The 15,135-nt window shown below is 45.1% G+C and overlaps 1 protein-coding gene across 4 annotated transcripts in view; it reads left to right on the forward strand.

The window, feature by feature from the left end:
• Positions 1 to 15,135, forward strand: part of LOC100739202 (kinesin-like protein KIF28P) — a 70,429-nt gene that overhangs the window by 31,839 nt on the left and 23,455 nt on the right. Inside the window, exons 12-19 of one of the 4 annotated variants that reach the window (XR_014817475.1) lie at positions 857 to 975; positions 1,552 to 1,659; positions 9,854 to 10,128; positions 11,584 to 11,705; positions 12,451 to 12,617; positions 12,852 to 12,958; positions 13,355 to 13,502; positions 13,758 to 13,942. Coding sequence is in view for 3 of the 4 variants with exons in the window: in XM_005667953.3 (XP_005668010.3) it covers positions 857 to 975; positions 1,552 to 1,659; positions 9,854 to 10,128; positions 11,584 to 11,718; positions 12,451 to 12,617; positions 12,852 to 12,958; positions 13,355 to 13,502; positions 13,758 to 13,942 (1,244 nt within the window). In the remaining variant the exon portion in view is untranslated. Of the gene's footprint in view, positions 1 to 856; positions 976 to 1,551; positions 1,660 to 9,853; positions 10,129 to 11,583; positions 11,719 to 12,450; positions 12,618 to 12,851; positions 12,959 to 13,354; positions 13,503 to 13,757; positions 14,300 to 15,135 lie in introns of those variants that run through there. The other 3 variants (XM_005667953.3, XM_084979269.1, XM_084979268.1) reach the window with 3 other exon arrangements.

Here is a 15,135-nt window from a genome sequence, read left to right on the forward strand (position 1 = left end):
CAAGGAAGGAGAGTCTCAGGTCACCTGTGCCTTTGCTCCCCTCCAGTGCACACTCTGCCTGAACTTGCCACGGAAACTCATGCCTGGAGGAGTTCCCATTGTGGCTCAGTGGCTTAGGAACCTGACTGGTACCCATGAGGATGCAAGTTGGATCCTTGGCCTCGCTCAGTGGGTTAAGGATCCGGTGTTGCTGTGGCTGTGGTGTAGGCTGCCAGCTGCAGCTCCAATTCGACCTCTAGCCTGGGAACCTCCATATGTTACACCTGCACCCCTAAAAAGCAAAAAACAAAAAAACACACCCAAAAACTCCTGCGTCGAGAGCCGTGGGTGCACCTACATATGTGCGAATGGTTCCTCCCTTTTTCCTTTACCAAAGATCTTCCTGCAGAATTTCAACAAAACAAATGGATTTGAAATTCACCTCCTTGTTCATTTTCTGCAAGTTCCTGACCAAAGCTGAGCGAACAGGACCTGTGCCACCAAAAAAGCCTGGGTACCCAGCTCTTCATTCACTTACTCACAGGGCCGCCAGCACACTTGCGTCTTGGCCCAGGGCTGGCAGCACAATGAGGCTGAACAAGCCCCAGAGAGCCTGGGTTGAAGGCGCTCGGCGCCAGTGAGGACTATCGGGGTGGGGGTGGGTGGGAATTCCGGGGCGCCGGCTTCAGGGCGGGGAGCCCCTGAATTGTTGAGAGATCCTGACACACACGAGGCACCGCCAAGCGGGATTCGGTCAAATATTCGAGGAACTGAATGAACCACGGGAAGAGGGACCAGCGACCCCGTGCGTTTATTCGCGGCTGAGAAGCATCCCAGCAGCAGTGGGTGACGTCCCTTCCTCTCCGCTCGTCCCCAGGAGCGCTGCACGGTGGGGACGTGAAGGCGGACCCCAGCGTCCTGGCCGTGTTCCAGGACTATGTCAAACTGATGCCACTCGTTGCAGAAGCCAATCAGATGAGCGAAGAGCTGGGGAAGGTAAGGCTAGGAAACTCCAGAAACGGCCTCGGAGACCAGGTTCCACACACCCTCCCTCCGACTGCCCTTCGAGAACCGGCGTCATGGTGGAGACACGCAGACGCGCGGGCCTAGGGCAGGAGGTGCTTTGCGCCAGAGCCCGCAGTACGCGAGCCACAGCCCCGCGGCCTCCCTGGTCCCGGCCTCCCGGTCCGGCCTCGAGCCATGCCTTCCACCTCTGGCCCCGCTGGCTCTGGGGCCACCAGGACCCCAGACCACTGCTTGCTCTCCATGGCCACCCGGCCCAGGCTGTCCTCCAAGGTGGCCTCTCTGGGTGCAGGCACCTCGATGGCTTCTCTGCCACAGAGAAGGCCTGGGTTGGGGGATGGCTCCCTGGTGACACGGGACCCGCCTCATAGGAACTGTGTGGGTACTGTTGAGAAATTCTGGTGCTTTGTCGTTTCTCTAGGAGGCAGTTAAGGAGAGGAGGGACCCTCTTTCAGGAAGCCTGCGTGTGGAGAGCAGGAAAAATACATTGCAGAGGCGGGGTAGGCTGATAAAGGCAGAATGATTTAGTGGAGGTGGTTTTCTTACCAGGGACTTAAAATGGAGCTCAAAGTGAAGAATTTAGCATCATCAGACTCCAGGGGCTATGACCTTCAAAAAGAGGTCACGGTGAAGGTGACTAACCGTCAGACTCACCAGGTGAGGCTGCCCCTGGGGTGGGCGACAGTCTTCATAGGGGTTTCTGGGGAGTTTCCTGGGGACCCTGGTTTGCTTTACCTGCTGCAGCCTGTGCAGACCCGCCAAAGGGGCCAGGTTCTCCCAGGTTTGAGCAGGATTCTGGGGACAGACCCTGGGGACCTTCCTCTGTGCCTCCCCTCCCCCCACAGATCCAAGGCCTGGGATCTCTCCCACCTATAGGCAGTTAATGCTTTCTTCTTTTTTCTTTTATTTCTTTTGTTGTTGTTTTTAGGGCTGCACCCAAGGTATATGGAGGTTCCTAGGCTAAGGGTCCAATTGGAGCTTCAGTTGCCGACCTATACCACAGCCACAGCAGCGTGGGATCTGAGCCGCATTAATAATCTACACTACAGCTCATGGCAATGCTGGATCCTTAACACACTGAGTGAGGCCAGGGATCAAATCCATGTCCCTCATGGATACTAGTCGGGTTTGTTACTGCTCAGCCACAACGGGAACTCCCACCATCTGTTTATTTTTATTTATTTATGTATTTATTTAGTCTTTTTTTTTTTTTTTTGCCATTTCTTGGGCTGCTGCCACGGCATATGGAGATTCCCAGGCTAGGGGTCAAATCAGAGCTGTAGCCGCCGGCCTACACCAGAGACACAGCAACGCGGGATCCGAGCAACCTACATCACAGCTCATGGCAACACCGGATCCTTAACCCACTGACCAAGGCCAGGGACTAAACCCGCAACTTCATGGTTCCTAGTTGGATTCATTAACCACTGGGCCACGACAGGAACCCCCGTCTGTTTATTTTTATCATGACTCCAAGACTTCGGTACAGAAGGGAGCCTGAAAGTGTGTCCAGCTGCTACTGGTGTCTGTGAAGACCGCTGTTCTGAACCAGTTTCTGTGAGACTCTGGGGGAGGCCGTTTCATGGGCTCCACTGGTGGGCCCAGCCCCATGTTTGACTGCTCCTCATCAGGAAGGTCCTTCTTAGGCACCGAGGACCCGTTTCCCCTCCGTCTGCCTTTCAAAAGAGAGCAGTATCCCCATGCCTTTGGAGCAGCCCTCCAGCCAGCTGCTCATGGCTTAGAGTATCTTCAGAGGATGTGCCCCCAGCTCTCAGGCTGGGGTGGGCTGCTCTCTCCCAGTGCTCGGTGCTCATGTGCCTCCTTCACCGTCAGGCCTCTTGGCAAACATGCCCCTAGAGGAGGGGCTGGCTGTGGCTGGGACTTTTTGGCCATTGGATGATCTGCTCTTACTGAGCAACTAACTGATGCTTCTTTGGGTTTAACTTTCCTGCTTGTTGCCCTAATGTTGCCAGAATTTTTTAGGTCAAGACCCATCTTTTAAAACTTTTTAAAATTGTGAAATAGGGCAGAGAAAAAGTTACGAATGTATGCGTTCATGTGGTAAACGCTTGGGTCCCTAGGACCCGGTTCAATGGGCTCTATGTCTGCCAGGTGCTGGGGACACTGAGACCACCACTTGAGTTTCACTGGCCCCGGGCTGTGGGCATCCAGGGAGCAACCCCGAGCAAGGCCATTCCTGAGCCACAAACTCCCAAGATGTGTTCCTGTTTTTTTCCTTCTTTCCCTCTGACCAGCACCACGGTGGCTTCCTCTTAATCCCCTAAGGTTGGAGGAAAGGGAGACACGTGTGTCAGTCCACCCGGGAGCTCTCTGGGGGGGGGTTCTCTTTTACAAGGACACTAATGCCATCATGTGGCCTCCATCCTCATGACCTAATCACCCCCAAAGGCCACACCTCCTAATACCCCCACACTGGGGGTATGGAAGCAATCTATGAATTTGGGAGGCACACAAACCTTCAAACCATAGCAGCACGTTGGCTGCTGGTTCCCCGTGTTGCTCACATTCCCTGTGTTGCTCTCAGGGTCTCCATGTGACGTGGGAGGGTCTCCTGTAAGACCCCACATCCTGGAAAGTCAGCCTTGCTGTCTACGCCAGGTCCCATGAGGCCTGGTTTAACTCTTTTGCTCCTTGCCCTAAAGTTGCCAGAATTTTCTAGGTCAACACCCATCTTTTAAAACTTTTTAAAATTGTGAAATAGGACAAACAGAGAAAAGGTTATGAATGTGTGTGTTCTCGTGGTAAATGCCTGGGTCCATACAACCAGGTACCACGGGTTCCATGTCTTCCAGGTGCTGGGGACAGAGCTGAACGTTCAGTGTGCACGTGATTTTGTTTTTGTTTATTCTGTCACTTACCACCTGGGCAAAGAAGCTCTGGTGAGCCAGTATCCCACATGCCTCTCTGGGGCCAGGTGCTTCCCTTGAATTTGTTCAGCAGTTTACTGTCTTGTCAGGTCTTGCTTGAAGGAGATTTTTAGTTTTCTAAAACATTTTTTCCATTTGATTCATTTTTTCTTCTTTTTAGGCCATGTCAACATTGTGCAGAAGTTCCTAGACCAGAGATCAAACCTGTGCCACAGGAGCTATAGCAGTGACAACACCGGATCCTTAACCTGCTGTGGCACCAAAGAACTCCCATTATTAATTTTTTTTTTTTACTGTTTATTATTACAGCTTAAAGATGGTTTCAAAAATATTTTATTCAGCCTTTTTTATTGTTAGCAGAAGGATCACTGGAATGACAGCCTGCCGTTACCAGAAATAGAATGCAAGGCAGTGTTTTCACATTTTATTCCCTGTGCTGTAAGGGAGAGCTGAGCGCCTGGGTGCCTCCTGAGATCGCTCTTTTGCGTCAACCTGGCATCCTTGTCGCAGGCGGATAACCAATGAGAAAGCTTCTGCATAAATGTTTGGTTTTCTCTTTTAAGGGATTATGCACTAGTTAATTTCATTTTTTTTTCCTGGTTTTCCTTTTTTTCTCATGCAGACATAAATCTTACTAATCTGTCATCTTCAAGTACCAGTAACATTTTTTTTTTTTTTTGTCTTTGCTATTTCTTGGGCCGCTCCCACGACATATGGAGGTTCCCAGGCTAGGGGTCGAATCTGAGCTGTAGCCGCCAGCCTACACCAGAGCCACAGCAACTCAGGATCCGAGCTGCATCTGCAACCTACACCACAGCTCACGGCAACGCTGGATCATTAACCCACTGAGCAAGGCCAGGGATCGAACCTGCAACCTCATGGTTCCTAGTCGGATTCGTTAACCACTATGCCACGACGGGAACTCCTAGTAACATTTCTTCAAATGAAGCACCACCTTCCTCAAAAGCCCTGTGAAAAGCTAGTAGTGGTAGAGCAGTAGTAACTTCTGATGGTTTGTTGGATTGTTTATGTATGTGTTTTTGTTGTTGGTGGTGTTTTTGCTTTTTAGGGCTGTACCCGTAGCATATGGGATTTGCCAGGATAGGGGTCTAATCAGAGCTACAGCTGCCAGCCCACATCACAGCCACAGCAATGCCAGATCTGAACTGGTCTGTGACTTATACCACAGCTCACAGCAACGCTGGATCCCCAACCCACTGAGTGAGGCCAGGGATCAAACCCGCATCCTCATGGATACTAGTCAGATTCCTTTCTGTTGCTCTGTGATGGGAACTCCTCATTGGTTTATTTTTGATTCTGTTCCTTTTGCTTAGGAAACAGAGCCAAAAAAATAATGCTAAGATTTATGTCAAAGAATGATCTACCTATGTTTTCCTCTAGGAGATTTATGGTTTTAGGACTTACATTTAGGTCTTTAATTCATTTTGAGTTTATTTTTGTATATGGTATAAGAAAATGTTATAATTTCATTTTTATGTGTAGCTATCCAGTTTTTCCAGCACTACTTATTGAAGAAACTGTCTTTTTTTCTATTGTATATTCCTGCCTCCATAGATTAATTGAAGATCGATGAGAGGGTTTGCTTCTGGCTTCTCTGTTATGGTCTATTGATCTATATGTCTGTTTTTGTGCCAGTACCCTGCTGTTTTGATTACTGTAGCTTTGAGGTATGGTCTGAAGTCAGGAAGCATACCTTCATCTTTATTCTTTCTTCTCAAGATAGCTTGGCAATTTAGGGCCTTTTGTGGTTTCATATAAATTTTAGAATGGTTTATTCTAGTTCTGAAAAATGTCTTGGGTATTTTGATAGAGCTGGGCTTGCACTAAATCTGTAGATTGCTTTGGGATAATATTAATTAACAGTATTAATTTTTCTGATCCATGAACACAAGATATTTTTCTATTTCTTTAAATCATCTTCAGTTTCCTTCATTAATATTTTGTAATTTTCAGAGTGTAGATTTTTCACCTCCTTGGTTAAATTTATTCCTAGGTATTTTATTCTCTCTTATACAATTGTAAATGGGATTGTTTTCTTGAATTCTTTCTGATAGTTCAGTATCAGGGTATAGGAAAGCAACAGATTTCTGTATCCTGCAACATTACTGAATTCATTTTATATATATATAATAGTTTTTTTGGTATAGACTTTATGGTTTTCTATGTATCAAATTATATAATCTGCAAATTGTGACAGTTTTACATCTTCCCTTCCAGTTTGGATGACTTTTATTGCTTTTTCTTGTCTGATAGCTGTGGCAAGGGCTTGTAATACTGTGATAATTAGAGGTGGTAACAGAGGCATCCTTTTCTTATTCCTGATTTTAGAGGAAAGGCTTTCAGCTTTTCACCATTACGTAGGATGTTAGCTGTGGATTTTTCATAAATGGCATTTTATTGTGTTATGTTCCTTCTATACCACTTTGATGAGAATTTTTATCATGAATGCAAACTGGTTTAGTGGTGCTGAATTCTTTAAGCTCTTGACCATCTATAAAACTCTTTATCTCTCCTTTAAATCTGAATTATAGCATTGCTGGGTAGATTATTCTTGGTCTCAGAGCTTTTTTCCTTTCATTATTTGAAATATATCATGCCACTCCCTTCTGGCCAGCAAAGGTTCTGCTAAAAAGTTAGTTAATAGCCTAATGGGAGTTATCTAGTATGTAACTTGTTGCTTTTGTCTTTCTGCTTTTGAGAATCTCTATCTTTAATTTTTGCCATTTTAATTACAATGTACCTTGGTGTAGATATTTGAGATCATCTTGTTTGGGACTCTCTGGGCTTCCTGGACTTGAATGTCTGTTTCCATTCCAAGGTTAGGGAAGTTTTCAGCTATGATGTCTTCAAATAAATTCTCTGCCCTTTTCTCTCCTCTTCTCCTCCTTCTGGGCCCCTATATAATGCAAATGTTAGTATTGTTGATGTTGTCCCAGAGGTCTCTTAAACTGCCTTTTTTTTTTTTTTTTTTAGGGCCATACCTACAGCATATGGAGGTTCCCAGGCTAGGGCTCTAATTGGAGCTATAGCTGTTGGCCTATGCCACAGCAACGTGGGATCCAAGCTGCATCTGTGACCTACACTACAGCTCACAGCAATGCCAGATTCTTAACCCACTGAGCGAGGCCAGGGATTGAACACACAACCTCATGGTTCCTAGTCAGTTCATTTCCATGGCTTCATGACAAGAACTCCAAACTGTCCTCATTTTTAAACATTTTTTCTTTTATATTTTCAGCTTGAGTGATTTCCACTATTCTCTCTTCCAGTTTGCTGATCTGTTCCTCTGTATCATTGAATCTACTGTTGGTTCCTTCTATTTTTTTTTTGTTTGTTTTTATTTTTTTAAATTTCAGTTACTGCACTCTTTAGCTGGTTCTTTTTTATATTTTCTCTTTGTTAAACTTTTCATTGTGTTCCTCCATTATCCTCCTGAGCTCTTTGAACATCTTTATGATCATTACCTTGAATTTGAACTCTTTAATAGGTTGGTTGCTTATCTCCATTTCATTTTGTTTTTGTTTTTTTATGTGGTTCCTTCATTTGGGACATATTTATTTGTTGTCTCATCTTGACTAAATTGCTGTTTTATTTCTGTGTATTTGGTAGGTTGGTTACATTTCTCAATCTTGGAGAAGGAGCTTTCTGTAGGAGATATCCTATGTGTCTCAGCAGCACACTCCCCTGTGATTACCAGAGCTATATGCTATAGGGGTGCTTCCTATGTGGGCTGTGTGGAATGGGCTGACTACTGTGGGTGGTTTGATAGGCATAGTTGGCCCCTGGTCTAGTTGGTTGCCAGACATGTGTGGTTGGGGCCAGGTTATGAGGCAGTTAACTGTGGAGCCCCAGAGATAGTCCTGGCTCACCAGTGGGTGGACTTGGGTCCTGGGGTGGCTCTTTGCAAAGCTAGGGGTCTCAGATCTACTGTTGCCTGCTGGTGGGTTGGGCAAGTTCCTGATATAGCTGACTGTGGGGCCCAGGGTGTCCCAACTCTGGTGTCAGTCCACTTATGAGTGGGGCTAGATCCTGAGGCAGCTCTTGAGATGCCTAAATTTCTCAGAGCTGCTTTGCTGGTGGATGGGATTTGGGGTCATGGAGCAAGGGAGGGGGTGTCCTAGGGCTACTAGTGAAGCTAGGTCCTGGTCTCTGGCTGCAGAGTCCTGTAGGTCCCAGAGATGGTGTTGGCCTCCTGGTGCTGGTGGGTGAGGCTGTGTCCTAGGGTCTCTGGTTGGAAGGTCCTAGGGGGTCCTTAAGCTGGTTTTGGCCTACTGATGGGCAGGGTGGGGGCCTGGAGGTACCTAGAGTTGGTATCAACCTCCTGGAGGGTGGGGCTGGGTCCTGGACCCTCTGGTGCACAGGACTGTGTCCTTTGGCAGCCAGAGGCTCAGGGTGGGGGATTCTTGGGCAGCAGCCTGCTGGTGGTTGGGGATGTTCCCCTTCTACTACCTGCTTGACCTGAGGTGACCTAGGACTAGGGCCAATGGGCTAGCGGCAGGGCCAGGTCCCAGTGCTAATAAACCAGAGGGAGGATTCCCTCTGGTTCTTGTCAGCACCAGAGTCTTCTTGATAGAATACCCCCCCACGGCTGCCACAAGCATCTATGTCCCCAGGGTGAGTTGCAGTCGCCTCCTGCCTGAGAGGATTTCCATGATCAATAGGTGGGTCTGATCCAGGCTCCTTTCAAATTAGTGTTTCTGCCCTGGGTCTTGAAATGTGTGGGATTGTGTGTGCACCCTTTAGGAGTGAAGTCTTCATTTCCCACAGCCCTCTGGCTCTCCTGAAAGTAAGCCCCACTGGCTTTCAAAGCTAAACATTCCAGGAGTTTGTCTTCCCACTGTAGGATGCCTGATGTGGGGCTTAGACCCCTCACTCCTTGGTTAGAACTGAAATTATCTTCTTTTGGGTAGCCCACTGAGGGTATGGGTCTTGATTATACAGTATCTCTGCCACTCCTAGCCATCTCTTTCTGTGCATCTTTAGGTTTTTCTCATCAATAGTTTCTCAATAAGAAGTTCTAATTTGGGGTGCTCATGCGAGAAGGTGAGCTCAGGGATTTCCTACTCCTCCATGTTGGCCACTCCTCTAATAATGACTTCTGGTCTGACATTCATTATTGTTAATAAATTATCTGACTGGAATTCCTCATATTCTGGCTTATGCTTTTGTTCACTCTCAGTAATCAGTAGCAATACAGAGGCCTTGGCCCTCACCTACTGAAGCAACAGACAGTGCCAGGTTCTTGTCCTGAATTTTCTGCTCACTGGGTATGACCACAAAAATTTATTATAGTTCAGAGGGCTGAAAGTCCAGCACAGATCTTGCTGGGCTAAAAGCAAGGTGTCAGGAAACCAGTTTTGCTTTCTGGAAACTTGAGGGGAGAATATGTTTTCTTGCCTTTTTAAGGTTCTAGAGCCACTACCATTCCTTGGCTCATGGCCATCTTCAAAGTCATCTACATAGCATCTCTCTGACCCTACTTCCATCACCATCTCTCTTACTCTGATCCTCTTTTCTGCCTCCTCTTCCACATTTAAGGTCTATGTGATTACACTGGATAATGCAAGCTAATCTCCTTGTTTTGAGGTCACATATTCACAAGTTCCAGAGACTGAGACATGGATATCTTTGAAGATAATTCTTATGTGAACCACAAGCCCAAACCTTTATTTCTCCTGGGAGGATCTGTTTTCTAACTCCTTCATTTCCTCTAAGTCATTTTCTGGGATCTAGCAACTGAAGCAATGCTGAAGAAAACAGGTCAGGAATGAACAGAGTTCTCTTGTAGGACCTCACCAAAGCTAAGTTTGATGACAGTGTCATTGGTCTTGGGTACCCAAAACCCAGCCTATCAGAGAGAGCATGATGGGAATAATCACAGAAATGAACTGTTAGAGCAGCAGATGGAATCAAATACTGATGATGTATCATTGTATTTCCAGGTGTGGATTTGGTCAAAAGCCAAGTTTATCAATAGGAAATTCCTAATGGAGGAACTTTACCAGCGTTTCCTAGATGGTGAAGACAGCCACGTTGCTCAGGAAGATGACCCTTTCTGGGATCCTGTTGAGGTCATCCACTTGGGCTCGGCTCACATCTGGCTCCAGTCACTTGCCTACTGCATGAAGTTCGAGGACCAAGTGGAGTTTCTGAACTGTGATGGGCTAGAAGAGGCAGTGTTACATATCCACATGGTCCCCTGCTCCCCGACAGGACAGTGGGTATCTCCTTCCCAACCTTGTCTAGTTCTGGGTCTGTCAAACTAAGAGCAAGCCTGAGTTCTCCTGGGGGGGGGGGGGATGGTCAACTTGGTATCCAGAAGAGGTCATTCATGAGACAAATGAATGAGCCCATTCATTCATGATTCAACCCTATCAAATCTGATTTTTGCTGTGGCAGCTAAGTAGGCTGACATGGGATATTTAAAATCCCATGTCCAAGAGCCTTCAAGCAGCTCAGTAACATGGGGTTGGAGACAAACGCATGAAGAGGACATCCTGCCAAAAGGCAAGTGTAGGACACATGGACACAAACCAAAATACCTGGGTTGGTAGAGAAGCCAAGGGGCCATAGGCCTTTCCACTCACAGCCCTCCTCTGGCACCTGGGAAGCCTGGCACCCACCACATGCACCTGCTCTTTCCCATGCCAGAGGTCTATCCCTGCTGAGGGGGCCCAGAAGCAGGAAGCAGAAAGCTGATTTTCCAGCTCACCCTGTCTCCTTGTATAGGTTCTGGTCATTTTTTTGTGCCCTTTATCCAGGGAGGGACCGTGGTTTCCTCATTTGGCCTCCTTCTGAACTGCATCTCATCTCTGCTCTAACCCCACTCCTTTGCCTATACCACCCATCCCTCAGGGTGTCTCGCCTGTTTTCTTGGGGAACAGGGAAGTTAGGCAGTTTTTACAAAAGCTCAAGTCTCTTAGCAATTCTAAGCAAATAGGCTGGTAGGAGGTCTGGTCTGGGGGCTGTGTCCTCATGGGTACCCAATGCAGTCTTTTTGCCTTTCCAAAGAGGAAATAGGCTCAAGAAGAAGAGACTGAGAGACCAAGATGACCACTGACTCACTGTCTTTACCAGGACTCTAGGCAGCTTCCTGGTCATTTTGCTCCCTCGGGCTTCTGGGCTGCCTGATGGTTCTATTTCCCGCCATGAATTAACAAAGTGGCATTCTAGTTTACGGATTTCAATCTTTGTGAGCTTGGTTGATGTGAGAGAATTCCCCTGTTGGAAAGTTATCCAAGTTGGTTTCTGAGCCTGTGCGCCTGGGGTTGACTCTGGTTATGAAGAGTTCACCAAGGAAGATGATGCCTGAAGAGGCTGCATCTGGGCACCAGCTGGCTTTCTCTGGTGGCAGCTTCTCTGTCCCACTGGGACCCTATCTAAATCTCCAATGCCTGTTTGGAACTCACATCTGGGTGCATTTATTGCAAGAGGCAATATTCCTGTCTCCTCCTTGAGAAGGTCTATATCTTACCGTGAAGTACCAGAGCACAGAGTAGGCTTTTATTGTATATCTCTTTAATGAATTATGCAGCTGGTAATATCACCCATCCTTCCTTCAGAGAAGTTGGTCATCTCTTAAGGAGTCTATATGATTCCCACTGACATTACAGTCCCAACTTGCCTGGACCCAGGCTAACCTGTAGTCAATGTTTACCTCTTCTCTTTGTAGAGCATGTGGTGAGGAAGATGTGGTTATTGACCCTTTGGAGCTGCTGGGCAAGAGGATGGATTTCCAGATCCACATTGTGCAGTGCCTTGGCACCAAGTGGCTAAAGGAAGATGCAGAGCGGGGTATTCAGATGGGGTAACAGCTAGCCCCACAGAGTTGCTGTGCATGAACTGCCCACCTTGTGGGCCCTGGTGGGAGGGAGTCTTTCCTTAAGTTTTACAAATGAGTTGATCATGACATTGTCTTAAGTGTATCTGCTTGTTCAACCCCCAGATGACTGTTTCCTCCATTTGTTTAACAGAGTTAAGCCACATGTCTCTAGAGGGTACTGGACTGTAGGCAACTGTAGGCAACTGATCCTCCCAAGTAACTGAAGTGAAAACCATTTTAATTATCAGAAAGAATATCCAGTAAAATTGTGTTATCTCAGTAGGATGATTTTTTCTAAGTTGGAAACAAAAGGACTGTATTAAAATATGGCAGAGGCACCAGATATGCTTAAATGAATTAGGCTAAAAGGATATTAAAAGATAGAGCAATTGAAAAAAGGAGACTTTGAAGGACAAAACTAAACCACTATCTCATGTGGAAAAGTAACAATTTTAGATTATCTAAGTAAAAAGTATTTATCAAAATCCTTTTCTTTTTTCTTAGACGTAATATTTTCCATGTACTGATGATACGCATATTGAATAGCTGAGATGTTGGAGGTGGCTATCACAAGAATCAATTAGAGGTCATCTTTTATCAGCTAAACAAAGCAGGCTATAATTTTTTGGCCCCTCTGCACTTGATGGTGTGTGTGTGTGTGTTTAAACAAATGTATCCCTTCTGGTTTTAAATGATGTTTTCGATTTTTTCCCTCAGGTACAGAATTTATGATCTCACGAACACTTTATATACCAAGCCTGTATGGAAAATTGTGAATCCCCAAATTGAAGAGACTGTTCAATTTACAGCCTTAAATGCATCTCAGGAGTTTCTGAATTATTTACAGACAAATGCTCTCATTGTTGATTTATGGGGTCTTCAAGGTACCATGTTTACTTCCTCTTCTGCATGGTGTACTCCTCAATCAGGCATTGTGTCAGTGTATCTAGGGCTGCGGAGGTGGTCAGGGTATTGGCAGCAATGGTGAAGAGCTATCTTTCCCATGGCCTTGGGTTTTAGCCCACAGGTGATTATATGGTTTAAAACTCCTCACACAACACTAGGGCTGGACATTGAGACTTTTTTTTTTTCCTAATGGTGTCTCTCCCACACTGCAGAAGGCTGTGCTGAATTGAGCTGCTCTCAGCCAGACATCATTGTCACAGGTGAAGGCCACATCATGGTGGACTCCAAGAAAATTTCTACTGTGACAGATACAGGCCAGGTGTGTATATTTATGTGACATTAAAAGAGATGTCAGAGATGACTAAAAAAATCTCAGATGACAGTTGCATGGGTATCATCAAATGTTCTTTCCCATCAAAAAACGTTTTTCTTACGGTTTCCAAAGAGATAAGTTGGGGGGTAGGGGATGGGCTGGGGGTTTGGGATGGAAATGCTATAAAATTGGGTTGTGATGATCAGTGTACAACTATCAATGTAATAAAATTCATTGAGAAACATTTTTCTTGATTTACTCCTGTGTACCCTGAGGATCTTAAATCCTGGTCACCACACCTCCCACCACACCTACCTAGTTTTCACGTGGTAGGAACAACTGCCAGGCTCAAAGGACATACAAATAATCCAGCAACAGGCTAAACTGACCTGTTTTTTATAGACTACATCAAACCAGACATCAGAACTTCATCTAAAGCTGGTCAAGTTAGAAGAGGAGAGAGAACTGCTCAGAAACATCAACAGAGTCCTCAGAGAGGAAAATGTGTTTCTTAAAGAATCTATTGAGAAAACTGGTTCTAGTCAACAAGGTGAGAGGCCGCTCAAGTCTTGGTGTTTAGCTATTCTCTAAACTCCTACAGAAGTGAATGTTTAAGTGAGTTAATCTATAACTTGTTTAGGTAAAAAAAAAAAAATTTTTTTCCTTTTTTCTTTGTAAAATTTCTTAAAATGGGTCCAAATTGGTGACAAATAAATGCTGATGTAGTAAAATGCTTTAAGATAATTACATATATAAATACTTGGATAAATAGATGAATAAGTGTTATTTTATCTTTCAATCTCAGCACATAAGGCTTCCAATACCCTGAAGATAAATGGGATGACAGAACAATTACCAGCAGCCCGAAATCAGATGTGCACCCAGGAAGCCAGCTATGACAGAGAGTTTGCTAAAGCGCTTAAGGTGTTCTACCAAAGCATGAATGTGGCAAGAGGGCAGTTTCTCAAATTAAGACATTATAAACCTCCTGTAAGTAACCAGAATCCTGGATCGAAAGAAATTTCTTTCCACTAAATGTAGATATTTGATAGAACTGCATTTCACGAACTTGGGGAGGAGCATATGTTTAAGTAGAAGAGCAGGTCAAGGCCTGGAACAGTGTGAGTCTACACATCTCAGGCCTCCATCCGTTGCTCCCATTTTTCACTTTAGTATTCCTCTGGCTGGTTCAGGCAGCCATGCCATTGCAGGATTGATATTCATTCACTTTGAGGTTTTTTTTTTGTTTGTTAACTTTTAAAAAATTATAGCTGATTTACAATGTTCTCAATTTCTGATGCACAGCAAAGTGACCCAGTTATACAAATATATATACATTCTTTTTCTCATATTATCTTCTATCATGTTCCATCACAAGTGATTAGATATAGTTCTCTGTGCTATATAGCAGGAACTCATTGCTTATCTACTCCAAATGCAATACTTTGCACCTATTAACCCCAAACTCCCAGTCCATCCCATTTGCTCCCCGTAGGCAACCCAATTCCATTCTCTATGTCCATTAATTTCTACTCTGTAGATAGCTTCATTTATGCAATATTTTAGAATCTATATAAGTGATATCATATGGTGTTTATCTTTCTCTTTCCAACTTTGCTTGGTATGAGAATCTCTAGTTCCGTCCATGTTGCTGCAAATATCATTATTTTATTTTTTATGACTGAGTAGTATTCCATTGTGTACTTGTATCACTTCTTCTCAATCCATTCATCTGTCAATGGACACTGAGGTTGTTTCCATGTCTTGGCTATTGTGAACAGTGCTGCAGTGAACATAAGGGAGCATGTATATTTTTCAATGAAAGTTTTGTCCAGATATATGTCCAGGAGTGGGATTGCTGGATTATACGGTAGTTCTAGATTTAATTTTCTGAGGTACCTCTATACTGTTCCCCATAGTGGTTGTACCAATTAACATTCCCACCAACAGTGTAGGAGGGTTCCCTTTTCTCCACACCCTCTCAGAATTGACTTATTAGTGACAGTCATTCTGACTGGTGTGAGATGGTACCTCATTGTAGTTCTGATTTGCATTTCTCTAATAATTAGTGATGTTGAGCATTTCTTTATATGCCTGTTGTCCATCTGTACGTCTTTGGTGAAATACCTATTTAGGTGTTCTGCCCATTTTTCATTGGGGTTGTTTATTTTTTTTTTTTTGTT

This window comes from Sus scrofa, chromosome 10 (assembly GCF_054392235.1).
Source record: "Sus scrofa isolate SSC_HxYL_T2T_F1_AM1 chromosome 10, Sscrofa_HxYL_maternal_Yorkshire_Landrace_v2.0, whole genome shotgun sequence".
Taxonomy (NCBI): Eukaryota; Metazoa; Chordata; class Mammalia; order Artiodactyla; family Suidae; genus Sus; species Sus scrofa.